This window comes from Nicotiana sylvestris, chromosome 11 (assembly GCF_000393655.2).
Source record: "Nicotiana sylvestris chromosome 11, ASM39365v2, whole genome shotgun sequence".
NCBI lineage: Eukaryota > Viridiplantae > Streptophyta > Magnoliopsida > Solanales > Solanaceae > Nicotiana > Nicotiana sylvestris.
Window position 1 is genome coordinate 83,527,318 of NC_091067.1, and position 26,269 is coordinate 83,553,586.

General features: G+C 36.7%; 4 protein-coding genes across 5 annotated transcripts; 1 reads left to right on the forward strand and 3 right to left on the reverse strand.

The window, feature by feature from the left end:
- Nucleotides 1-469: 469 nt before the first annotated feature.
- On the forward strand, nt 470-6,762 carry LOC104220297 (phytochrome A1). 2 transcript variants are annotated; one of them, XM_009771138.2, is made up of 7 exons: nt 470-947; nt 1,270-1,378; nt 1,492-1,670; nt 2,248-4,315; nt 4,518-5,334; nt 5,470-5,760; nt 6,313-6,762. In XM_009771138.2, the coding sequence occupies exons 4-7, from the start codon at nt 2,260-2,262 to the stop codon at nt 6,521-6,523; spliced, it is 3,375 nt and encodes a 1,124-aa protein (XP_009769440.1). In that variant the 5' UTR covers nt 470-947; nt 1,270-1,378; nt 1,492-1,670; nt 2,248-2,259; the 3' UTR covers nt 6,524-6,762. The 2 variants fall into 2 exon arrangements, with proteins under 2 accessions (XP_009769440.1, XP_070018387.1); XM_070162286.1 differs by lacking the exon at nt 1,270-1,378 and having other exon boundaries at nt 1,598-1,670.
- A 12,940-nt stretch (nt 6,763-19,702) lies between these two features.
- Nucleotides 19,703-20,203, reverse strand: LOC138881252 (secreted RxLR effector protein 161-like). Its single transcript, XM_070161465.1, has one exon. It carries the CDS (start codon nt 20,201-20,203, stop codon nt 19,703-19,705), a length of 501 nt encoding a protein of 166 aa, XP_070017566.1.
- Nucleotides 20,204-22,303: 2,100 nt separating this feature from the next.
- On the reverse strand, nt 22,304-24,121 carry LOC138881253 (uncharacterized). The gene is made up of 4 exons (XM_070161466.1): nt 23,404-24,121; nt 23,040-23,289; nt 22,759-22,847; nt 22,304-22,632 (listed from the first exon to the last, which is right to left on the reverse strand). The coding sequence occupies exons 1-4, from the start codon at nt 24,119-24,121 to the stop codon at nt 22,304-22,306; spliced, it is 1,386 nt and encodes a 461-aa protein (XP_070017567.1).
- Nucleotides 24,122-24,304: 183 nt separating this feature from the next.
- LOC104220299 (uncharacterized) lies at nt 24,305-24,763 on the reverse strand. The gene has a single exon (XM_009771139.1). The coding sequence runs from the start codon at nt 24,761-24,763 to the stop codon at nt 24,305-24,307; it is 459 nt and encodes a 152-aa protein (XP_009769441.1).
- Between the last annotated feature and the right edge of the window lie 1,506 nt (nt 24,764-26,269).

Below are 26,269 nucleotides of genomic sequence, written 5' to 3' on the forward strand. Positions count from 1 at the left end.
TCACATCCAGAAGTCGGACATGATTTTTAAAAATGCTTCATTATTGGTTTGTTGTTATTGCTTCAGTACCGAAATAACGCTTACATATTGGATACTTATATGTTTCTTTACCTAACTTTTTTTGGTCTTACAAAAGTACTTCTATATTCGGGAAGCATTTGCCTAGTGTAAGGGTTAGTATTAATATTATTTTATCTACATTAATTTGTGAGTTACTCTGTTTGTGAATTATAAATATTACCAAAGATTATGGTGGGATTTATAAGATTACTTTATCTTTTTTGAGTGGAATAAAAAAATCTTGCTAGTTAGCGTTTTTCCTTTTTTAATGATGTGATTTCACATTAGCTTAAACCTACTAGGAGTAAGAAGGAAGGTAATTTTATCTTCTTTAAAGTTACTTAGTAATTAATATTTTTTCCATGGATTCTGATATTGAAGATGTTATTCAAAACATTCCGAGGCTAATAAGCTTAGACAGTTCATGAATTCACTATTCAGGTCAAATCAATAGTGAAAAGGAATACCGTTGTAAAGGGTAAAAAGAGTAGTAGTAGGCAAAGAGGGTCCAGCTGCCATCATGAGACTATTCCGGCATATGGGAAAGAAAACAAAAAAAAGAAGAAGACCCATTTCTCATTTTGACTCCTGTCTTCAATGAATGATTTTAGATTGGTTGTACAAACGGCCAAAACAGAAATTACGAGTAAAAACTTGTAGCAGCAATTTCATAGTCACCAGCTACATCTGGGAATCAGATGCAACCTCAACTTGATTGGTTAACTGAATCTTGATAGTTTTTTATTTTACTTCCCACCTTGGCTCCTTACCAGCTCAGCTCAGAGTTTCAGTCCTTAATTCTCTCAAAATCTGAAAGATAAGGAAAGGATGATGTCTCCACGTGATGTCCATAACCTTTTGGCCTTGCTGGTTACTTGCTATTCGAGGTATGGTCTCTCTGTTCCACCCCTATACTTTCCCCTCCAAGTGGGTTTTCTCATCAATAAAATATTGTTTGGGATATCTCTCTGTTTCTTTTTTTTTAAGACCCACTTTGATTTTAAACTATATTTTAAAGAGAGACGAATCTTTTTTTTTCTTTTTCTTTTTTTGTGTGTGGTTAAATCTTGATATTCTTATTTTCTTGACATAAGAAGCCTTCTAGTGAGTACTACTATCCACTCACGAATTATTATTATATATTATCCGTACTTTCGTGGTCTTAATTGGGGGTATTTTTTAGATTTCAACTGATTATAATTATTGTAGACCTGGAGGACAAATCAAGAATAAGGGTTATGCTAATTTTGGGGTACATCAATTGACACCATCAAACTATGTTTGGAAAGAGAACAACTGGGCAACTCACTGCTTTCTAGTAAAGTCTCTCTCACTTTCCTATTTATAGAAACGCGTATCCTACTATGGCTATTTGTGTAGAGTTGTCTGCATGAACTTTGACAAGTGTGTGTTTTAATGAATCTTTTAAAGGGTTAAGTACTTCTCTTGAGTTGGAAGCTGTGATCGATACCTTGGCTGTTGAGCTTTTGTTGGCCTAAGGAAGGACCAGTTTTGTTATACATTTCTTTGCTTTCAGATTCAGACTTCTATATATCAAGTATTGATCAGCTGAAAGCTAAGTTGTTCTTGCCTCTGAAATCTTGTAAAAGGTGAGGCCTTTCTCTTGTTGTGTTTATCTTGAAAGTTTTCTCTCCGCAAATAATGTGTTGGTTGTAATAGCTTATTGGTTTCTGTTAAAGAGAAAATGACTTGCATCTTTATCTAATTTTGCTACTACTATAGGATAATAAAGAACTCGAATTCCCAATAAGCTGTGCCTACTTTTGTTTATCTAGCTGAAAGAGCTGTTAGCTTAGTGTATTATGCCTATTTCTCTGCATGTTGTGACTTCTTTATTATATTAGTACATAGTTGAAATATCTATTTTGCACATATGCAACCTCCTTCCTGCTTTTTGTTTTGCAGAGTATGTTGATTGTTTGGGGGGTTTTGGGGGGTATATTCTTAAGTGGATGTAGATTCTATGCTGCAAAATGGGGGTGTGATATTCATATTGATAAAATGTGGAGACTCTAGAATGAATCCTTGCCTGCTAAGTTGCTGATACAAAAAGTTAACAACTCTGTTCTATTTTGACAGTGCCTGACCGTGACGGTTCCTAACTTCCTATTATAATTTTGTTTTTGTTGATCATCGGTGGTAATTGCTTTTGATGTTCTATTTCAGATTTGAGTCGAAATGTCATCTTCAAGACCAAGCCAATCTTCCACCACTTCAGCAAGATCAAAGCATAGTGCTAGGATCATTGCACAGACCACTATAGATGCAAAGCTTCATGCAGATTTCGAGGAGTCGGGTGATTCCTTTGACTATTCAAGCTCAGTGAGGGTTACAAGTGTAGCTGGGGATGAGCGAAAGCCCAAGTCGGACAGAGTAACTACCGCTTACCTCAATCAGATCCAGAAGGGTAAGTTTATCCAGCCATTTGGCTGTTTGTTAGCCCTTGATGAGAAAACATTTAAGGTCATAGCATTCAGCGAGAATGCCCCCGAAATGCTGACCATGGTTAGCCATGCTGTTCCAAGTGTGGGTGAGCTTCCAGCTCTTGGCATTGGGACTGATATCAGAACGATCTTCACTGGTCCTAGCGCAGCTGCATTGCAGAAGGCTTTGGGGTTCGGAGAGGTTTCTCTGTTAAATCCGGTCCTCGTTCACTGCAAAACTTCTGGGAAGCCATATTATGCAATTGTTCATAGGGTTACTGGTAGCTTAATCATTGATTTCGAGCCTGTGAAGCCCTATGAAGTACCCATGACTGCTGCAGGGGCCCTGCAGTCGTATAAACTTGCAGCCAAAGCCATTACTCGCTTGCAGGCCTTGCCCAGCGGCAGTATGGAAAGACTTTGTGACACTATGGTTCAGGAGGTTTTCGAACTCACAGGCTATGACAGGGTGATGACGTATAAGTTTCACGATGATGATCATGGAGAGGTGGTGGCCGAGATCACGAAGCCTGGCCTTGATCCTTACCTTGGTTTACACTATCCTGCTACGGATATCCCACAAGCTGCACGCTTTTTGTTCATGAAGAATAAGGTCCGAATGATTTGTGATTGCCGAGCAAAACATGTGAAGGTAGTCCAAGATGAGAAGCTTCCATTTGATTTAACATTGTGCGGCTCTACTCTTAGGGCTCCTCACTACTGCCATCTACAGTATATGGAGAACATGAGTTCAATTGCATCCCTTGTAATGGCAGTTGTGGTCAATGACGGGGACGAAGAGGGAGAAAGCTCTGATTCGACACAATCTCAAAAGAGAAAAAGGCTTTGGGGCCTGGTGGTTTGCCACAACACCACCCCGAGGTTTGTTCCCTTCCCTCTGAGGTATGCATGTGAATTTCTTGCGCAAGTCTTTGCCATACACGTCAACAAGGAACTGGAATTGGAAAGTCAGATTCTTGAGAAAAATATCCTGCGTACTCAGACTCTCTTGTGTGATATGCTGATGCGAGATGCTCCCTTAGGTATAGTGTCACAGAGTCCAAATATTATGGATCTTGTCAAATGTGATGGTGCTGCTTTGCTCTATAAGAATAAGATACATCGACTTGGAATGACCCCAAGCGACTTTCAGCTGCACGATATTGTCTCGTGGCTTTCTGAGTATCATACAGATTCCACAGGTTTGAGTACAGACAGCTTGTATGATGCTGGTTTCCCTGGGGCTCTTGCTCTTGGTGATGTAGTGTGTGGTATGGCAGCTGTTAGAATATCTGATAAGGGCTGGCTGTTCTGGTATAGGTCACACACTGCTGCTGAAGTTAGATGGGGTGGAGCAAAGCATGAACCTGGTGAAAAGGATGATGGCAGGAAAATGCATCCTAGGTCATCATTCAAAGCATTCCTGGAAGTTGTCAAGACTAGAAGTGTACCATGGAAGGACTATGAAATGGACGCAATCCATTCTTTGCAGCTTATACTAAGAAATGCATCCAAGGATGCCGATGCCATGGATTCAAATACCAATATTATCCACACGAAGCTTAACGATCTTAAGATTGATGGGTTGCAGGAGCTAGAAGCAGTGACTGCTGAAATGGTCCGCTTGATTGAAACAGCTTCAGTTCCTATCTTCGCAGTTGATGTTGATGGGCAGCTTAATGGCTGGAACACAAAAATTGCTGAATTAACCGGTCTTCCTGTTGATGAAGCAATTGGGAATCATTTGCTCACACTCGTGGAGGATTCCTCAGTTGATACCGTGAGTAAAATGTTGGAATTAGCATTGCAAGGTAAGTTGCTTTTGCGTACTTCCCTTTCCGTGTTATGTTAATGTTATGACTCTTTTCGTGAAGATAATTTTTCAGCCTTTGTACGCCATTTTATTATATTATTTTTAGTAGTATTGGTTTACATAAGTTTTGTCTATCCATTCAGTTAAATGAATTATGAAATTCCTGTATATTTAGCCGAATATCCTATACCTTTTACCAGGGAAAGAGGAAAGAAATGTAGAGTTTGAAATAAAAACACATGGGCCGTCAGGAGATTCTAGTCCAATCAGCTTAATTGTGAATGCATGTGCAAGCAGGGATGTTGGAGATAGTGTTGTGGGTGTATGTTTTATTGCTCAGGATATAACAGGACAAAAAAATATTATGGACAAGTTCACCCGGATTGAAGGTGACTATAGAGCTATTATCCAAAATCCTCACCCATTGATCCCACCAATATTTGGCACTGATCAATTCGGCTGGTGTTCTGAGTGGAACTCGGCAATGACAAAGTTAACTGGATGGCGGCGTGATGATGTTATTGATAAAATGCTATTAGGGGAGGTTTTTGGGACACAGGCAGCTTGTTGCCGTCTCAAGAATCAAGAAGCTTTTGTAAATTTTGGAGTTGTACTAAACAATGCTATGACTGGTCAAGAGTGTGCGAAGATATCTTTTGGTTTCTTTGCACGTAATGGGAAATACGTAGAGTGCTTACTTTGTGTGAGCAAAAGGTTGGATAGAGAGGGTGCAGTCACGGGACTCTTTTGTTTCCTGCAGCTTGCAAGCCATGAGCTGCAACAAGCTCTTCACATTCAACGATTATCAGAACAAACTGCATTGAAGAGGTTGAAAGTATTAGCTTACATAAGGAGGCAGATTAGAAACCCTCTTTCTGGAATTATATTCTCTCGGAAAATGCTGGAGGGGACTAACTTGGGCGAAGAGCAGAAAAATATACTGCGTACTAGTTCCCAGTGTCAGCGTCAGCTCAACAAAATTCTTGATGATACAGATCTTGATAGCATCATTGATGGGTATGTTATAATCATTTTACTATACTACATGTATTTTAGTTTTTATGTTTATGGCTTTAAAGGATTTAGGATTTGCTGCATTGTTATATCAGTTTATACTATCAACAAATTTGTTCTTTTTTATTCTCTTACCAGTTATTTGGATCTGGAGATGCTCGAGTTCAAGCTGCACGAAGTATTAGTGGCATCTATTAGTCAAATCATGATGAAGAGCAATGGAAAGAATATAATGATTGTGAATGACATGGTTGAAGATCTTCTCAATGAAACTTTATACGGAGATAGTCCGAGGCTTCAACAGGTCTTAGCTAACTTTTTGTTAGTATGCGTGAATTCTACACCAAGTGGTGGTCAGCTTAGTATTTCAGGCACATTAACAAAAGATCGCATAGGAGAATCTGTTCAGCTTGCTCTCTTGGAAGTCAGGTAATTAAATTCATATGATAGAACAATCTAAACTGGCTTTTTCACCTTGACCAGATTTCTACTGTCCAGGTTAGCATCTCCAGCAGTTATTTTTGTTCGATTGTGTGCCTATTCTCTCCAGCCGAGAGGTTGTGAGTTCGAGTCTCCCCAAGAGCAAGGTGGGAAGTTCTTGGAGGGAAGGATGTCGGGGTCTATTTGGAAACAGTCTCTCTACCCTAGGGTAGGGGTAAGGTCTGCATACACACTACCCTCCCCAGACCCCACTAAGTGGGATTATACTGGGTTGTTGTTGTTGTTGTTGTTGTGTGCCTATTCTCTAAAACAAAATCAGGACCAGAAATTTTAGCTTGAACTCAATGTCTGAATGTTTGAAGTCCTATGGTTGCAATAGCATTTGATCTTTAACAGTTGAAGCTGCTAGTCTGCTACTGCTCTCTGTCTTCTCTCCTCCATTGGTTTTGTAAATATTAATTTTTCAGCCAAGACGTGTTCATGTGGTCATTATATAAAAGATAAAATGGATTAATTTAAAAATCACTCATCTGCTTGCAGGATAAGCCACACAGGGGGAGGAGTGCCAGAAGAACTGCTAAGCCAAATGTTCGGTACTGAGGCCGAAGCATCTGAAGAAGGGATCAGCTTACTCATCAGCAGAAAGCTGGTGAAGCTGATGAATGGGGAAGTTCAGTACCTAAGAGAGGCGGGGCGATCAACTTTCATTATATCCGTTGAACTTGCAGTGGCTACCAAGTCAAGCTGCTGATGATTTCAGGAACCTTTCAAACTAGTAGATCTGTATAGTGAAAAAGGATTTCAAGTTATCTGTGTTTGGAGATCTTGCTGTCTTGTGATGTTCCTCCTCTTTGGCACCCTCGGGTTCTTTTTAATAAGTTTCTTGAACTATTGCATCTTCAACATTTCAGCATTTCCAGTTTCATTATAATTCCATGTACAATCAATCACTTTTGGGAGGCAGAATTTCAAGATTTCCTATTTCTAAGATACCATCTTTCCTTTTCATCAAGAAAAGATAAAGGATGATCGAAATGGTAAAGAACAATCTTACGAATGAAGATAATATATCCATACCAGCATTATCTAGGCAAAAAATTTACCCTAGGTCATTGCTGTTCTTTTACATCTTACTCTCTTGAGGTGCGGTACTTCCTCGTGTGGCATGTTTCGTGCATTACTGTTCTTTTTATTGTCAAAGTATTTCTTTCAATTCAAATTGTATTAATCATAGCAATGAAAGAGAGATTGGAAGGTGAGACTATGAGAAATGAAATAGAGATTTAAAAGGATACGATTCCTTAACAGGGTTTGAACGTGCAACTATGAGAACAACTGGGGAATTGTGAATTCTTGAAGGGAGTTGGGAGATAAGTGTAATGATCGGATCAAAACCTCATCTTGGGAGGTGCTTACGCCTTGAAATAATGTTCTCATTCTATCATATAATTAATGGTTAGACCTAGAAAAAGAATCAAAGATTAAGGGTGTATTTGGTACGAAGGAAAATATTTTTCAATTTTTTCATGTTTGGTTAAATGTTGTGAAAAACATTTTTCTCATGAACTCAATTGAAGGAAAATGTTTTCCTTATCAAGAGAAGGGAAAACATTTTCTAAAATTCTTTTTCAACATATTCCACCCTATTCTCCATCCCCACCAACTCCCACCCGAACCGTCACCCCACCCACACTTGAGTGTCTTGCAAAGGCATCTGCTTGTCTATTTTTTTTTTTCCTTTCAGCTACTTATTCTTTTCCCTTAATATTGAAAATTTTGATTTAATTAAAATAACAATCGACACTAGCTGTAAATAAATATTCTTTCGAAGGTTCAAGATATTTAATAATCTAAGAAAGATTCATATCCAACATATATTATCATCCTCTTTTGAGGTCCCATCTTATTGTAATATGGTAGAGTAATTAAAACATATATCATGCATCTAATATAGATGAGAAATGTTTGTTTTCCGACCTTGGACCAATTATGAAGAAGAGAACTAATGTTAACTTGTTGGCCTGATGTGTATACGTGCGGCTTTATATGTAAGATAACATCTCCTAAAAAAGAAATATGAAGCTTGGATCTCATAAATAATGGTCATGTAAATTGCAATCCGTTAGTAAATAATTTTATCAGGTCATTTTGTATGTGAACATTAGTAACAAGATGTTCTACAACTATTCCAATTGACCTCCTGGACCAGTTGCATAATGCTACCATCACACGTCTACAGAGTCACAGAGAGGAGAATGGAGTGGCAGATAGATTAGCGAAGGAAGGTTGTTCGATGAAACCAATTATGTCACCTACTGTTTTTGCATCGCCCCCAGTTTTTGTTAGCACCATCTTACAACATGATCAAACAGGAGGAGTACAATATAGGAAGATCAAGTCAATGCGAGATTAGCTGGAACTACACATGGAAACCACAACAACACTTTTTGCTGCACACAACCATGGACCTGCCACAGCTGCCAATGGACTTGCTACAGTAGGGAATTCTGTATTAACTAGTGATCAGCCTATTGTTTGTACAAACTTACCTCCTAATCCTACTTGTAATAGTCGCCAAACTAGCTCTCCTGATATGATGCATCGCGCTCTTTGTGGAACTTCTTTTAATAGTTAAGGCAATTTTATCTTTTGTACCCAAAAAAAAAAAAATTGTTCCAATTGACACACATGAAAGCACTTCATACCCCAAGTTTTGAAAATTGAAAAATTTGGAATGTGGAGACTTATAGCCTGTTTGGCCAAGCCGGAGAAATCAATTTATTTTGAAAAGTGCTTTTGAAAAAAGTAATTTTTGAGAGAAACAGTTTAATTTGTGTTTGGCTAATCACTCTAAAAAGCACTTTTGAGCAATAATTTGTATTTGACAAGCATTTCAGAAAGTGCTTTTAAGTATCAAATTACGAATAAGGGCATGAATAGATTTACTTAATATTTAATATTATAAGTAAATAAATAATCTCAAAAATTTATTATTATAGGCAATAATTAAATCTTTTCATTTTATTTAAGTAAAATATAAAAATAAAATTAAAAAGTACTTAATTCTTTTAATATACGTTAAATATATTAAAATTCATTCAACAAATATAAAAGCATTCACCCCTAAAATCACTATATATTAGAAAGCTATCCTAAAAATAAGAAGAAATACTTATACATTAATATCCTAAGTATTAGGTTTAATGGTTATTTTGGTATATATTATATTTTGTTAACGGTATTTTAGGTGAGAAAAAAAGAAGTCAAAACTGATTCTACTTCTCCCCAAAAATACTTTTTCCCCAAAAAAGCTTGGTCAAACACCTCAAGTTAGAAAAAAAGAAATGCTTTTGGAAAAAAATACTTTTGGCCTCTTGAGAAGCTTGGCCAAACAGGCTATTAGATACCTCAAGGATCTTTTCATGAGGAAAAATACTCACTCTAGTATTATTTTTTTTACCAAAGTTTTTGTTCCACTATGTTTTTCCTGGTACAGGTTCTTAGTACAATAATTCATCGCGTATTTTGCCAAGAATTATGTAATTTTTTTCTATTCACCATGTTATTTCTTATTGAGTTTTTTCTTAATAAGATGTTGACGAGACATATTATGTCAATTGGAAATTGTATGAATCAAGGTTATTCTTTAAAGTGGATATCCATTATACATGATCGTATTTAATAAATCCATCAGTATACTGTATTGGATGGAGTTCTACTATGTACAAATGACTATTTCCGTAGTCATTACAATGACATTACATACCAAGAAAACAAGAGAATAAATATGGCATAATATATAAACAGACACTCAAACTTAGCTCTGCTAACAAGTATACCCTCCAATTTTGGGTATGCACAAGTAGACACCTCAACTTATCCCAACTTACAAAATGATCATTTAGACACCTCTAAAGTTTATGTGCCACGTCAGTGCCGTGTTAGTATTTGTGTTTACATGTTCAACTTTATACAAGTTGAGGTGCATATTTGTGCACATCCAAAGTTAAGGGCATACTTGCCAGTTGAAACCAAGTTTGAGGGCATGTTTAGATAGTTTTATTCAAAAATTTTATTAAAAAAGAAACTAAATATTTTTCGAAACATGCATTTTTTGAAACTCATAAAATAGGAAAAAACGCAAATCCACTTACGATAAGATATACAAGCTATTAGAAAAAAAATTCTTGGACATTAAACATGTAAGTTATTTGTATTTTTTATATAATTATAATATTTCATTATAGGAAATTTTCATTTTTATTTTGAGGTTTTTATTACATTTTATTTGCCCGTTTAAAATTATATTAAAGTTACTTAGTTTTAGACGAAATTGCATTTGTGTATGGTTTTCATTGTATAAGAGGTTTAATTATTTAAACAAATAAAGATAACATTATTATATCTAAGAGTTTCGAAAGATAAAACTATTTTGTCAAATACGTAAATATTTTAGTCATATTATTAAAATAATTTTGTTTTACTTTCTATTAAGAGTTTCAAAAAATATATTCTAAAAAAGTATTTACTTTTTAATCAAAAGCGTGAATACAATTTTTTATCAAGAAAAATATTATACTTTTTATTATCAATTTTAATTTTGTAATAACTTATATTTTTTGGTATTTAATTAATTTTTAGCAACCTCGCGAAAGCCTTACTGCAAAAATGAGATCCACTATGTACTTTAAATATGTTATTTGCATTATTGCTTTTGCTAACTGTGAGATCCATGTAATAGATCATCATACTCTGTCTTGCAGCTTGAGGAAGATGAAGACTTTGTTGATGTTGTTAATCCCTATACAAAAAAGACTTTACACTGGTAGGATTTCAACTTCACTATGATCAATCTTTAGATTATAACCTATACAATCTAGAAATTAAACTCTTTATCCCTCACTAACTTGTAATACACCTATTACAAGCCACTTTGCAATACACATATTACAAAGACTTCAATTCATGACTAACTCTAGTCACGACACAAACACCAAAAGTTTATGGTTTACAAGGGGTTCCTAAGTAAAACTTCTAGATAAACAAAATAGGAATTACAATGAAGAACAATTACAAAGTTACAACTCAACTAAGGACATACATGAGACTTGTTGTAGGAACTGGTCCGTAGTAGCGTTGTACTTTGTTCTTGATGCACTTGAGAATTGAATGCTTGATTGTCAGATGCTTGAATGCTTGAGTTGAATTCTCTAAGTGTTCAAGTGATGTTTTGTTGTAATGTTTATTGTTAATACAACATGGATGACATCACTTGAATGATGTAATCACTTGGTTGGTCAATGAGAAATGACTATTGTACTGTGATGCACTGTTTGCGTATACTGTGAAGGCAGTCACTTTCCAGCTATAGACAGTTGACTTCGTACTGCTGTCAGTGGAACCCAAGAGGATCGGTCCTTGTGTTGATTCTTTATCTTCTGAAGTCATAGCAACTCACATTAGCCTGAGTCCGTTGATTGAGTTGTGTTGAGTTATGTACCAAGTGTATCAGGTTCCTTATCTGGTTCTTTGATTGTAAGTTTGTTAGATCATCAAAACATAAATCTAATGTACTGTAAATCCATCAATTTTCCCATTTTTGATGATGACAAACTTAGAAATTGACAATCATATTTAGAGCAACAAAAACCAGATAAAGTGCCCGTTTGAATTGACTTAATTTAAGTACTTTTAAGCCAAAATAATTTTTAAGCTATTTTGTAGTATTTGGATAGAGTAAAAAAGTGCTTTTAAGCCCTTGTTTTTAAGTTAAAATGACAAAAACAAGCCAAAAGCCAAAAGCTACAATTCCTAACTTATGGCTTAAAAGCTATTTTGACTTAAAAGCCACTTAAAATAAGCTCATCCAAACGGGCTCAAAGTAACAGGAACTTCACAAGTTCCCCCTCACTTTGTGCTTCCCCCTTAATCAGATCCCCTGCTTTCAAATTTATCATATTTTCCGCTTTTGTCATCATTAAAAGTACACAAGCAAGCAAGCAATCAGCATAAAGAAGTATAGCCTAGCTAACTCATGGCACATGTGTGCACACAACATGATAGAAAAGAGAAGCAGAGAAACATGAGCATTTACATCAAAAGAGGTAAGTCTTCATTAATTATATAAAACATAAGCCTTTGCTATTACAACAAAGGCAGTTTTAGACTGTTAAAAGCGGGAACAGTACAAGTGAATTCCATCCATACCACAAAAAAACAACAAAAACAACTACCACAAAGTCATCAAAATAAAAGAGATAAACTGGAAACTGGTCACTAGTCACTGAGAGATATGCCTAGGGGACACTAGAGAAAGAGGGCTTGGAAGAGGCAGCAAGTGTGTTGAGAACAAGATCTATTTGAGCATTGGCGGACATTTGCTTAGCGAGCGGTTTCTCCCTCAGGTTCTCAACCTGTTGCCTAAGATCAGCATTCTCCTTAGTCAGATGGGAAACCTTTGCATTTTGAGGAGCTGGAGGACCCTGATGCCTCTTGAGCCTGACTGAGTTGAGTCTCTAATATGTCATTCCTTGCTTTCAACTTTTTGATCTCTTCAGTAACACTGCTTTGAGCATTTATAAGCTGGGAAATCGTTGAAGTGCTTCCTACCCCTCCCATTTTGTCGATACACTCGCATTCCTCTAGAGTAGTTTTAGAGATAGCCTGCTTCTTGGTCCCCATCTTAGGCTATCCAAAAGGTACTTTAAAGAATTTAAAGACACGCATGAGGAGAAACCCATAGGGGAGGCCATGATTTCCATCTTTGAATGCTGCCATCTTTTGCATATGCTCAATCATTATGGCTGGCAGATTAACAGTGCTGAACCCATCCAGTGCTTCCATTAGATACAGATCAGACTTGTATGTGATGGACCTCCTCTCAGCCCGAGGAAGCATGACCTTGTTCACTTACTCAAAAAGGTGCTGATAAACAAGAAGCAAAGTTTTCTTATGCACATGTTCCCCCCGATGCATTGCTCACTCCTTAACTATAGCATGCCTAACGTTTGAGCTACACGCATCTCTAACAGAAGACAGACCATCAGCAGGAACCTTAAGTATTTCTCTTAATAGAGCAGAGTCCATAACAATGTCGACACCATTTACCAGTGCACAGATTTGATCAGATTTACTAGTAAAGAGGTCAGCATAGAAACTTTGAACCTATTCCTAATATACCTTGGGCACATCCACCTTGAGTAGGTGTCACCACCATTGAAACTCAACCATATCAAACACTTGATGCATTCCCGCCATCTCAGAAATCTCAGGGTCAAAAGTACGACCCCACTGTCGCACCTCCTTTTTCCGCCCCCGCGGGGGTGAAGGAGTTTTCTCCAATTAAGGGACAGTCGAAACGAGATTTGTTTGTTTATTTCAGAGTCGCCACTTGGGAATTTTAAGGCGTCCCAAGTCACCAATTTTAATCCCTGAATCGAGGAGAATATGACTCTGTTTATTATTCTGCGAACCAGAAATCCTGAGTAAGGAATTCTGTTAATCCGGAAGAAGGTGTTAGGCATTTCCGAATTCCGTGGTTCTAGCACGGTCGCTTAACTGTTTTTATTCTTGGCTTAATTATCTCGATTTTACATTTTTTATTGCATGATTTTGTTATCGCTTCTGTTTAGATTGTTTATAATTAAAGACCCTTCTTCGAATCGAATCACGCATACGTGTATCCGTTTTATATATTATATATTTTTTAACGTGAAAAATCGTGTCACGCGTACGTATACACAATGATATTGATAATATAATAATTATTTTTTCGATTTTTTTTATTATAAAAATAGACTTAAGTTCGAAATTGTGCTTAAAATAAAATTAAGAACGTCTGTCGCTCTTGTATGATTAAATAGTGAACTGCACATCTCGGGTTATATGAAATTAATTTGATATTCTCCGAAGAACCCCCTTTTTTATTAAATGTTTGCTCGAAGTTGCGCGAACGCATAATCCGAATTGCCTTTAGAAATATAATCAGGTCACGCGAACGTATCCCTAATCACACAAGATATTCTTGATGGTAGTATAAATTTTCCACAAATTGTTTATTACATCCATACATTTTTATGTGAAAGTCATGAGAAATCACTATTTGAGATGCCTCTAAATTCCTTGAAAAGAATTCACAATTCATTAAGTGTTGACCGCAAATTATATTTTTTTGCGTGGGAATTATATTCCTCAAAAACCATTCGAGTTTAAAGAGTAAAAAATAAACAACGCGTGATTAATACTACCATATTTATCGTAAATACAATATTTATCTACCCAAAAAGCGAATTGCGTATAAAACTTGGGAAAATAATTGATTTAATAAACGAACTAATATTTTTCGAAGAATTTTCATTGTTATATTTGGAGCAAACGCTATTTACACATTTTTGACTTAAAATGTTACAATTTATAAATCCATCCTTCTTTTACACTACTTGTTTTTAGTCCGAGGTTATAATTATTTAGTTAATTTTGCTTACGAAGAGTGAGTTTGAGATAAATAAACCAATTCTTATTCTCTGCCTATGCGAATATTTGCAAACACTAACTCTATGTTTTGTAAAAAAAATCGTTGACATTATTTCATACATTAAAAGAAATGAGTTGATCGCGTTCCTAAAATAACTAAGCCATTTGTTATTAAGAAAGAGAACTAATCTGCCAATTGATTTAATAAGACGACATCACATATAACGTAAACATACATCATGACCTGTTCGCAATATTCCAACATTGTAATAGTAATGGATTATATTAATTCACCTTTCAACTATAGGTTATACACATAACCGTTATTACGCCATATATGAACAAAGTACGACTGACATCATCTAGTCTTAAACAAAATTGGATATTTGACAAAATAAGCTAGTAATGTAATTTCTGGGTATTTCCGTACTATTCTTTACTTAGCTAACAATATCACAAGATTTAATTAATAGCCAACTTTCTGCCATGTTCCCTATCTCAACAATTCAAACAGTAAATGTCATCACTAGTCCTCAAAACATATATGATTATCGTGGAATTTATTACTCCAGAAGGTTAATTAGTTAACAGTTTATCATGTCAAGTATAATACTATATTAACCAACTAAAACAAAACTGAAACTTAAACTAATAAAATTTAAATGAGTAGAAGACATCCTTATAATTCCAAACTTCATTTACTTGCCATGTTGAAGCTTTTCATGACATGAATTTACAGATATGTACCTGATATTGGAAACAAAAGAAAATGATGATGAGAATCAGCGACAGTAATAACAGTACAACAGCAACAACTGCCCAGCAACAGTAACAACCCAGTAACAGACCGGTGGAGTAGTAATCCCAAAAACAAAAGCTTTAAGCTTTGAATGAAACAACAACCATTAATACTAATTTCAAACAAAGAAAAAAAGCAGAAGATTTTTTAGTTTTTATTTTTATTTTGAAAGCTTAAATATTTTTCGGAATTTTTCTTTCTCTTAAATGTTCAGCCCTTTTTTTTCTCTTCTATTCTCTATCCGTTTTTTCTCTCTATATGTCTGTGTATTTTTTTTCTCGTATCTCTCTTGTGTGTATTCTGATTTCAAGACTTCTTATATATAACTCATCCCATAAATCTTTCAATTAATTAAAATCAATACTTTTTCTCTACCCAACCCATTATCTTCCCACTCATTCCCATTACATTAAATAAACATATCACACCACCCCATTATATTTTGTCCCCCATGCCTAACATAAATAAATACAAGATTCCCCCACTAAATTTTGTCTTGTCCCCCCCTTTATATTAAATAATCATATCACATCCCACCCCATTTCATTTTGTCCCCCATGCTTCATATAAACAATTACAAAATGTACAATTCCTAAACTACCCCTCCGACCCTATTGCAAATTACTATTTTACCCCCGGAAGTACTATAAATTACCAAACTACCCATCAGCTATAACACATCAATTAATCAAACTTAACCAAAATATAGACAATATGATTAATTTCTAACAATGTTCAAACAACAAATTTCATGAACATGATTTCTTCAACATTTCAACAACAAATCACATGAACATGATTTCAACAACATTTCAACAACAAATCACATGAACACAAATTGAACAACAAAGAACAACTAAAATTTGATTGAACAATATTTTAGCAACAAACAATCCTATTTTCGGATTCAACAACAACAACAAACAAGTATATTTAGATTTCTAAATTCAATAATATTGAACTTAAAATCAACTCTAACAACATTACAACAAACAATTCCTATATTAAACTTAAACAAGATTATGAGACAAATTCAAGAAATAATCATAAATGATAAACAAGAAATCAAACTATACACATTTCGGATTCAAGATCAAACAAACATAATATGAACATGAATTAAATCTAAAAATAAAAACGACGGATTCAAATGATTAAAACCAACATACTTCCCTTATTACAACTAAATTCTTTTAGGCAAATGACAAAACAAAACCTAAGAAGAAACAATTATGAATTTAAACTTGAACTTAACAATATTAACAATTTCCGGAAAATACATAAAATACATGAAACAAATTGAAGAAACAATTAATTAAACTTCAATTTGTATCTAACTAATATTAAACTAACAAATATTCACTTAAACAATAATACAAACATGAAAACAACTAATTAAACTTTCCATTTTGAAAGCTGAAAATTAATCAACAAAACATATGAACAAACTAGGAAATTATTTCAACGACGAACAAACAAAACAAGAATCGAATCATTTAAAGATTTTGGATCCGAAAAATATCAAACAAGATATGGACGAAATTTGAAACATAAACTAACTAACCGATTCAAAACAACGACAAAGAAACGAAGAAGACGAAGCTTGCATTGAAGAAAAACTTTGAAGCAGTAGCAGCGGCGTTATCACGACGGAGAAGCTGCCGCAAAACAGCAGCGCCGGGGAGCTGGACGCGGCGAGAAGCAGAAGCAGGCCGGAACGCAGCAGCAATGGCAGAAACGGGCAGCAGCTGCGGCGATCAGAAGGAGTAGAAGAAGCAACCGCGACAGTAGCGGCGTGGCGCAGGCAGGTTGTTTAGTCGCCGCTGGTGCTCGCGATTGTGGTCGGAGCTCGTGACTATGGTCGCGCTGGCTGGGGTTCGATGACGACGATGATGGAGTTGTTTGACTGGAGGGAAAGAGCCATGAACGAGCTTGAGCTTGGGGTCGTTCATGGTTTTTTTTTGAGGTCGTTCATGGCTTGAGGAGGCGGGCTGTGTGAAGTGAACTTGTGTTTCAGCAGAAGAAGGAGGAGGGAAACAGGTGGTCATGGGACTGTTGTGAAGGGGCAGCCATGGATGGAGCTTGCTTGAGGAAGAAGAAGAAGATAGGAGGGGGCGGGGGCGGATGGTTTAGCAATTTTTTAGGGTTTTCTTCATTTTTTCTTTTTGTTTTGTGTTGTTTGTAAGATAATAGGGGTGTTGGGTTATGGACTGGGTCGACCCAGTTCGAAATGGACTGGGTCGTTTGGGAAGATTGGGCCATTTTTTGGGCCTATGGCTTGAAATCAAAGAAGAGGCCCAATTCCGACTTTCTTTATATTTTCGCTCTCTTTTCTTCTTTTATTTCTCTAAAACTAAATTTTAAAAAATATTTAAATTATTATTAAGAACTAAATTAAGTTATAAAGGCGCAAATTAACTCCCAATAACAATTAACGCATAATTAAGTAATAATTAAGCATAAAATTGTATATTTGGACATTAAATGCTAAAAATGCAAACGATGCCTATTTTTGTAATTTTTATTTTTTGTAAAACAAACTTAATTACTAACAATTGTAGAATTAAATCCTACATGCAAAATGCGACATATTTTTGTATTTTTAATAATTTAACAAATAAACATGCACATACAAACATACAAATAGTTACACAAAATATCACAAAATATCACAAAAATTGCACACCAAGGAAAATTATTTTATTTTTGAATTTTTTGGGAGTAATTCTCATATTAGGCAGAAATCACGTGCTTACACCCACAACACTTTCTGATACCTCAACCTTTCTTTACCAGATATACTTCCCTTTCTTGCCTTTTTCACAAAAGCGGTTTCCTTTACATCCTCCAACTTCCTTTTCCCAGACTTCCCACTGCACTTAACTTTCCAACTAGACTTCACTTGCACATCCTCCTCAGACACAGACTCCTCTACCACAGCTTCCTTCAACCTGCCACTATCCTTCACTGATTTGTCGTTGGGTGTTTCAATAGCCTCTTGTGAAGTAATCTCAATAGAGTTCTTATTTTTCTGTGACTTCTTGATAAAGGAACTTGGTTCCTCTTGAGCTTCCCCATCCACTTCTACTATCGGAATGTTCTTGTCACAAACAATCTCTCCATCCTTCACCAGCCTTTTTTCTTCTTCATGCTACTCCTTTTACTCTTCTTCAAGGCAGACTCAAGAGCCTCCTTTTTTTACAACCTTGTAGTAGGTCGCTTAGGAGAGGGCTCAGGAGTGGCTACTGGTCTCCTTCTGACAATGAACACATGCAGAGCAACATTATCCTGATCTTCTTCATCACTGGACCTCATAACAGGAGCCACTACATCCAAAGGCTCAACATCAAAGTGAGGAGAAGGAGCAGAGTCGAAACTGATCTGGGAAGAAGATTCCTGGCTTGTTTCCTCAGGAGAGGCACCAAGTCCTTCAAGAGGGGTCCTAATAGTCTCTTTTGGTGCAGATTGTTCAAAGAGCACCATTGCTCCTTCTTCTACCAACGACTGAGTCTCTTTCCCCTGAGACTCAAGAATAGTAGAGGTTTCCTTATCCACTATTCCTTCAGCAGAGATGGCCAACTTATTCTCTATGGCCTCTCTATCTTGAGAGTCCATGGGTGCAACAATGTTCGAGATAGGAGTACTTGTAAACTGATCAACACCGTCCTTAGAGACATTTTCTGCCTGTGGAGTCTCACTTTTTTCTTTATCTTTGCTCTGTTCTTTGAGAATCTCAGGCGACAGAGAAGAGATACTATCGATTTTAGGGATTTCTGAGTTCTCAGCACTTAGAGGGAGAGTGTGTTCTGAGGGAGTGGTGAGAGAGATGGAGGGTGACGGAGAATCAGGTTTAGGTGCTTTAATTTCAACAGTGGTGAAAGGGGGAATGTTGAGAGGTGGGAAGGATTGTTTGATCTTCAGCCATGGTAGATGATTAATTTGAAAGTTCTGGAGAGGCTGAGAAAGAGAGAGGTGATCGTTCAAGGTTTGAAAAGAGAGGGTTTTAATGAGGAAAAGGCAACTAAGAGGGAGAGAGAAACGGGTTCTGAAACAGCGGTAGATGTGTGGGAAGATGCAACGTTTTATAGGATAAATGAAAGGATTTGAACAAAAAGACGTGACATATAGGGTATGAAAATGTTGATGATATGGCACTCAATTTTTTTTTCTTTTGAGATATGTATGAAAAAATACAAGACTACTAACATATGGTACAAGAACCAGGTTCTTGACCAGTCTTTATAAAATACACAACCTTCTTTTACCGCTCATGCATTGCCTCAGTAGCTTCTATAATCATCATGTGTGTCTACCTGTAACGGTATAAAAGTGAGTTAGACTTGACCGAAAATACTTTAGCTAATTCTACCTGTATATGATTTTCATAGCCATATAGTAGGAATCCGGTTCTCAATTAGGCTTTATTAGCCCCAGTGCCAGCCTGTTTCTCTTAAAGTGTTCTCTGCTCAGAGCTTTGGTGAAGATATCTGCAATTTGGTCTTCTTTGCTGCAAAACTTCATACAAATAAGCCCCTTTTCTACATTGTCTCTGAGAAAATTATTTCTCACATCGATGTGCTTAGTTCTTTTATGTTGGACTGGATTTTTGGCCATGTTGAGTGCACTTGTGTTATTACAGAGAAGAGGCACACAGTCAGTCTACACTCCAAAGTCTTCTAACTGTTGTTTGATCCATAGAAGCTGAGCATAGCAGAAGACTGCAACAACATATTCTGCTTTAGTTGTTGAAAGAGCTATCGAATTTGGCTTTATTGTGCCCCATGAGATAAGGCAGGATCCCAAGAAGTGAGCCATTCTAGATATGATTTTCCTGTCTACAAGATAACCTGCATAATCAGCATCAACATACCTAATAAGATTGAAATTATCACATGAAGGGTAGTACAGAACCAGGTCCTGTGTTCCCTTAAGATATCTCAGGATTTTTTTGGCAGCCTTCAGATGAGATTCTTTGGGGTTTGACTGAAACCTTACACATAGTCTCACACTGAAAACAATATATGGACTGCTTGTAGTAAGATAGAGGAGAGATCCAATGATGCCTCTATACATTGTTTGATTCACCGGAGAGCCAGATTCGTCCATGTCAAGTCTAGTGGCAGTGGCAATGGGAGTGTCAATCACTTTTGATGCTTCCATGTCAAACCCCTTCAGAAGCTCTTTGATATACTTCTACTGACTAATGAATGTTCCCTTTGTGGAATGCTTCACTTGAAGACCCAAGAATAAATTCAACTCACCCATCATGCTCATCTCAAACTCACTTCCCATTAGTTTTGCAAATTCCTCACATAGTGAATCAGCTGTTGCCCCAAAGATGATATCATCAACATTTACCTGAACAATGATCAGGTTCCTTCTTCGTTTCTTTAGAAACAAAGTGTTGTCAATTTTTCCTCTTGTAAAACTATTTTCTAAGAGAAATTTTGACAACCTTTCATACCAAGTTCGAGGAGCCTACTTCAACCCATACAGTGCATTATCCAATTTGAACACACGATCGGGGTGTTCATGACATTCAAAACCTGGAGGTTGCTTTACATACACTTCTTCCTTGAGGAAGCCATTCAGAAATGCACTTTTCACATATATTTGGAATAGAGTGAATTCCATATGTGATGGAAAGGCAATGAGGATTATGATAACTTCTATCCGAGCAACCACAACAAAAGTCTCATCATAATCAATTTCTTCCTCCTGATTGTAGACTTGTACCACTAGCCTTGCCTTGTTCCTTGTAGTGTTTCCATGTTCATCGAGTTTATTCCTGAATACCCAACTGGTTTCTATGATGGTTCAATCTGAGGGTCTAGGTACCAGGTGCCATACTTTGTTCCTTTCGAACTGATGAAACTCATCTTGCATGGTTGTGATCCAGTCTGCATCTTTTAAGACTTCCTTAATATTTTTGGGCTCTATTTGGGAGAGGAATGCTAAGAAGGCAAGTGAATTTCTGGCTTTTGATCTGGTTTGGACTCCTCAATCCATAGGATTAATTATGTTGTCAAGAGCATGGGAGCTTTTGTGTTTCCAATTGGGCATTTGAGCTTCATTTGTAGAGGAACGGATAATCCTGACTAGTTCCCTTGATCATTCTTTCAACTACCTGTGGAGTACTTTAAACTGCATCAACCACTCTTTCTTTAGATTTAGTGGTTGTAATTGTAGTACCTGGTTCCTTTCCGGCTGATGAGGAAGAGACTGCATTGTCTTCATTTGTCTCCTTCACTTGACTTATCATATCTGCCTTTCCATTTTCCATATCAATGACCTCACCTGGAACCAGCAGAGGCTCTCCATCTTGATCATCCTTGTTGCTTTTCTCATAGGAGAGGTAGAACTCGTCAAATATTACATATTCACTCTCCTCAACACATTGAGTCCGCTTGTTGTATACCTTGTAGGCTTTACTTTGAGAAGAATATCCCAAAAAGATTCCTTCATCACTTTTGGCATCAAATTTTCCAAGCTGATCTTTTCCATTGTTGAGAACATAACATTTGCACCCAAATGTTCTTAAGTGAGTCAGCTTGGGCTTCCTTCCATTCAGCAACTCATAGGGAGTTTTGTTCAACAGAGACCTGATCATGCACCTGTTCATCAAGTAGCAGGCAATGTTGATAGCTTCATCCCAGAAGTTCTTAGCAATCCCAATATCGATCAACATTGTTCTTTCCATTTCTTCAAGGGTTCTATTCTTCCTTTCCATAAATCCATTTTGCTGTGGAGTTCTAGGAGTTGAGAAGTTGTGGGTAATGCCACTCTCATTGCAGAATTCATCAAACTTAGCATTGTCAAATTTTGTTCCATGATTTGATCTAATGCATGCTACTTTTGATTCTATCTTCACTTGAATTTTCTTCATGAAGGCTACAAAAACTTCAAAGGTCTCATCTTTTGTTCTATGGAACAGAGTCCAAGTGAATCTAGAATAGTCATCCACTATCACAAAAATATATCTTTTTCCTCCCCTGCTTTGCACTCTCATAGGACCACATAGATCCATATAAAGGAGATCAAGTAGTTTTGAGGTGCTGGCATCCTTCTTCTTTGGCTTGAATGAGGATTTCACATTCTTCCCTCTAGCGCAGGCATCACAAACTTTGTGCTCTTTGAACTTTGACTTGGGCAGACCATGAACTAGATCCTTCTGAACCAGCTTATTAAGTAGAGAGAAGCTTGCATTCCCCAACCTTCTGTGCCACATTTCAGGATCATCATCAACTACTTTCAAGCAGCTCAGATCACAAGTATCACTTCACCAGTTACTAGATTTGTAACTGTGCATATTTTGGACAAAAACTCCACCTTGTTTCCTTTATCACATATCTGAGAGACACTTAAGAGACTGTACTTAAGACCATTGACATAGTACACATTCTCAATTAAGCGAGTGAGTGACTTTTCAATTTTTCCAACACCATGAATGTACCCCTTTTTCCCATTTTCAAAGGATACGCTCCCTCCTTGCAGGGATTTTAGTGAAAGAAAATCATGGTATTCCCAGTCATGTGCTTTGAGCATCCACTGTCCATAAACCATTATTGACTGCTTCCTTTCACTGTTCCCTGCACAAGAAAATCAAGAGTTAGATTTAGAAACCCAAGCAAGTTTGGGTCCCTTATAATAAACACGAGGATGAATAAGTGCTCGTTTAGTCCATGCAGGTAACATGCGCTTTTTATAGGTGGCACCTGGTCCTCTTTCAGCAGTTACTCTTTCAGCAAAAACTTTGTTTTTTCGAAGAGACTGAACCCTGGCTTGGCCATTTTCGTTGAAATGCCTATTGTTCCCACAATAGGTACATAGCCAATTATCAGGCATACACAGTAACGTACTTGCTATGAGGGTTATAAGGAGTTCTCTCCCTTTAAAACCTTATTCCCTGTCTATTTCTACCATTGCTAACGTACATGGAAGTAATAGCATCTGAGGACCATGTCCACTTAAGAGACTTTTCAAGATCACTTTTTACTCTTTCCAATTCTGCTGTTGTTGTCTATTTTTCTCAAGTTCAGCACACAAACTAGTTTTTATAGCATTTAACTTATTTTCAAGTTTAATATGTGCCTCACTAGCCACTTCTTTTCCTTTTTCAGAATTCCCAGACCTATATTCAGTTTTGAGTTCCTCCATTGTTTCCTTTAAGTCTACAATCAGCACTAAGAGGTCATCTCTTTCCTGCTCAATAACAACCATTTTCTCCACTAAGGCATCTTTTTTTACTGAAATTCTCAATGATTTATTTTAGGTCAACTACTACTACCATCAGATCATCTCTTTCGTGTTCTACACTAGTGATTCTCTCAGTTAGGACCTCCTTTTCATTTTTAGATTACCTATGGTTTCCTTCAAATCAACCACACAAACTACCAAGTCATCTCTAGTTTGTTCAGCATCTCCTAACTCCTTAGTTAAGGCATTCTTATCATTTACAAGACTATGGTAAGCATCAATCAACACATTAGCTAATGACATGAGTTTTCTAAGAGAGTAGGACTTCAGATTTCTTTGAAAACCCTGAAAATTTACCTCATCATTGTCATCGTCTTCATCATCATCTGATTGAGCCATCAAAGCAAATATTGAGTCATACTCATTTGTTTCACTTTCAACTGCCATCATTGAGTTGTCACGTACATCACCTTCTTCTTCAGACTCACTGGAAGAATCTGCCCATGTTGTAAGAGCTTGCTTAACAATAATGTCAACGACATTCTTTCTTTTGAAGCATTTATCAGGAACCAAGTTCCTCTTGGATACTTTCTCAGAGTTGTGTTTGAAGTGATCTTGCTTCAGGAGAGAGCAATCTTTGATGAAATGCCCTGGCTTTCCACACTTATGACAGAGGTCATAATTCTTTAGCTTGCTAGAACTTCCTCTCTTTGATATACCTCCATTCTTTCGAACCATTTTCTGAAACCGTCTGGTTAAGTAAGCCATGTCATTATCCTCGCCACTTGAGTCATTTCTTTCTGCCTTGAGTATCAGATTCTTTTCCTTCTTTGGTTCTCTTTTTTCACTATCCTTCTTCTTCTTCTTCTTCTTCTTCTTCATTTCATAGGTTTTTAGATTCCCAACTAGTTCATCTATAGTCAGCGTCTGCAAATCCTTTGCTTCAGTAATGGCATTCACGTTACTTTCCCAGGAACTAGGAAAAACACTGAGAATTTTCCTCACGAGCTTGTTCCTAGGAATGATTTTGCCAAGAGAGTGTAGCTCATTTATAATAGAAGTGAATCAAGTGTGCATGTCTTGAATGGATTTATCGTCCTTCATTCTGAAGAGCTCATATTCAGTGGTGAGCATGTCAATCTTAGATTGCTTTACTTGAGTAGTTCCCTCGTGTGCTGTTTGTAGAGCTTCCCATATCTCTTTGGCAGATTGGCAAGTTGAAATCCTGTTATATTCATCAGGACCTATGTCACATACCAAAATTTTCTTGGCACGAAAGTTTTTCTCCACAGCCTTTCTATCAGCATTGTTGTATTCTTTTCTCGTCTTAGGCACTATCACAGCAGGATCTCTGACCTTCTTTGTAGGACCATAAGGACCATCACATATAACATCCCACAGCTCGGAATCTTCAACCATGATGAAGTCATGCATCCTTGTCTTCCACCACCCATAGTATTGGCCATTGAACTTGGGTGGTTTGCAGGTAGACTGACCCTCTTCGAAGTTTGGTAGAGCAGCCATGAGGATCCTTCCTAGGTGTTAACCTGATAGAAAGAGCCCGCTCTAATACCAATTGATAGAATATATGAGTCCACCAGACTATATAGAGACCAGGTCCTATATAGGTTTCCACAAATAACACTAATGCAACAGTAAGTAAATGTAACATGTAACTTTTACGTGGAAAATCCCTGCTCAAGGGGATAAAAAAACTACGACCTACACTGGTAGGATTTCAACTTCACTATGAGCAATCTTTAGGTTACAACCTACGCAATATAGGAATTAAACTCTTAATCCCTCACTAACTTGTAATATACCTATTACAAGCCACTATGCAATACACATATTACAAAGACATCAACTTATGACTAACTCTAGTCACGATACAAACAAAAAAGGTTTATGGTTTACAAGGGGTTCCTAAGTAAAGCTTCTAGATAAGCAAAGTAGGAATTACAATGAAGAACAATTACAAAGTTACAACTCAACTAAGGGCATACAAGATACTTGTTGTAGGAACTGGTCTGTAGTAGTGTTGTACTTTATTCTTAATGCACTTGAGAATTGAATGCTTGATTTCAGATGCTTGAATGCTTGAGTTGAATTCTCTAACTGTTCAAGTGATGTTTTGTTGTAATGTTTATTGTTAATACAACATGGATGACATCACTTGAATGATGTAATCACTTGGTTGGTCAATGAGAAGTGACTGTTGTACTGTGCTGCACTGTTTGCATGTACAGTGTAGGCAGTCATTTTCCAGCTGTAGATAGTTGACTTTGTACTATTGTCAGGGGAACCCAAGAGGATCAGGTCTTTGTGTTGATTATTTATCTTCTGAAGTCATAACAACTCACATTAGCTTGAGTCCATTGATTGAGTTATGTAGAGTTATGTACCAAGTGTATCAGGTTCCTTATCTGGTTCTTTGACTGTAAGTTTGTTAGATCATCAAAACATAAAGCTAAGTGACTGTAAATGGTGATTCCAACATGAGAAACGTAAAGCATGGAGACATATTGCAGTTGGAGAGCATAGGCTACTTCAGATGTGATGTTCCCTTCCTTATCTGCTTGATTTTCAGATGCTTGAATGCTTGAGTTGAATTCTCTAACTGTTCAAGTGATGGTTTGTTGTAATGTTTATTGTTAATACAACATGGATGACATCACTTGAATGATGTAATCCCTTGGTTGGTCAATGAGAAGTGACTGTTGTACTGTGCTGCACTGTTTGCATGTACAGTGCAGGCAGTCACTTTCCAGCTGTAGATAGTTGAGTTTGTACTATTGTCAGGGGAACCCAAGAGGATCAGGTCTCTGTGTTGATTATTTATCTTCTGAAGTCATAGCAACTCACATTAGCTTGAGTCCATTGATTGAGTTATGTAGAGTTATGTACCAAGTGTATCAGGTTCTTTATCTGGTTCTTTGACTGTAAGTTTGTTAGATCATTAAAACATAAAGCTAAGTGACTGTAAATGGTGATTCCAACATGAGAAACATAAAGCGTGGAGACATATTG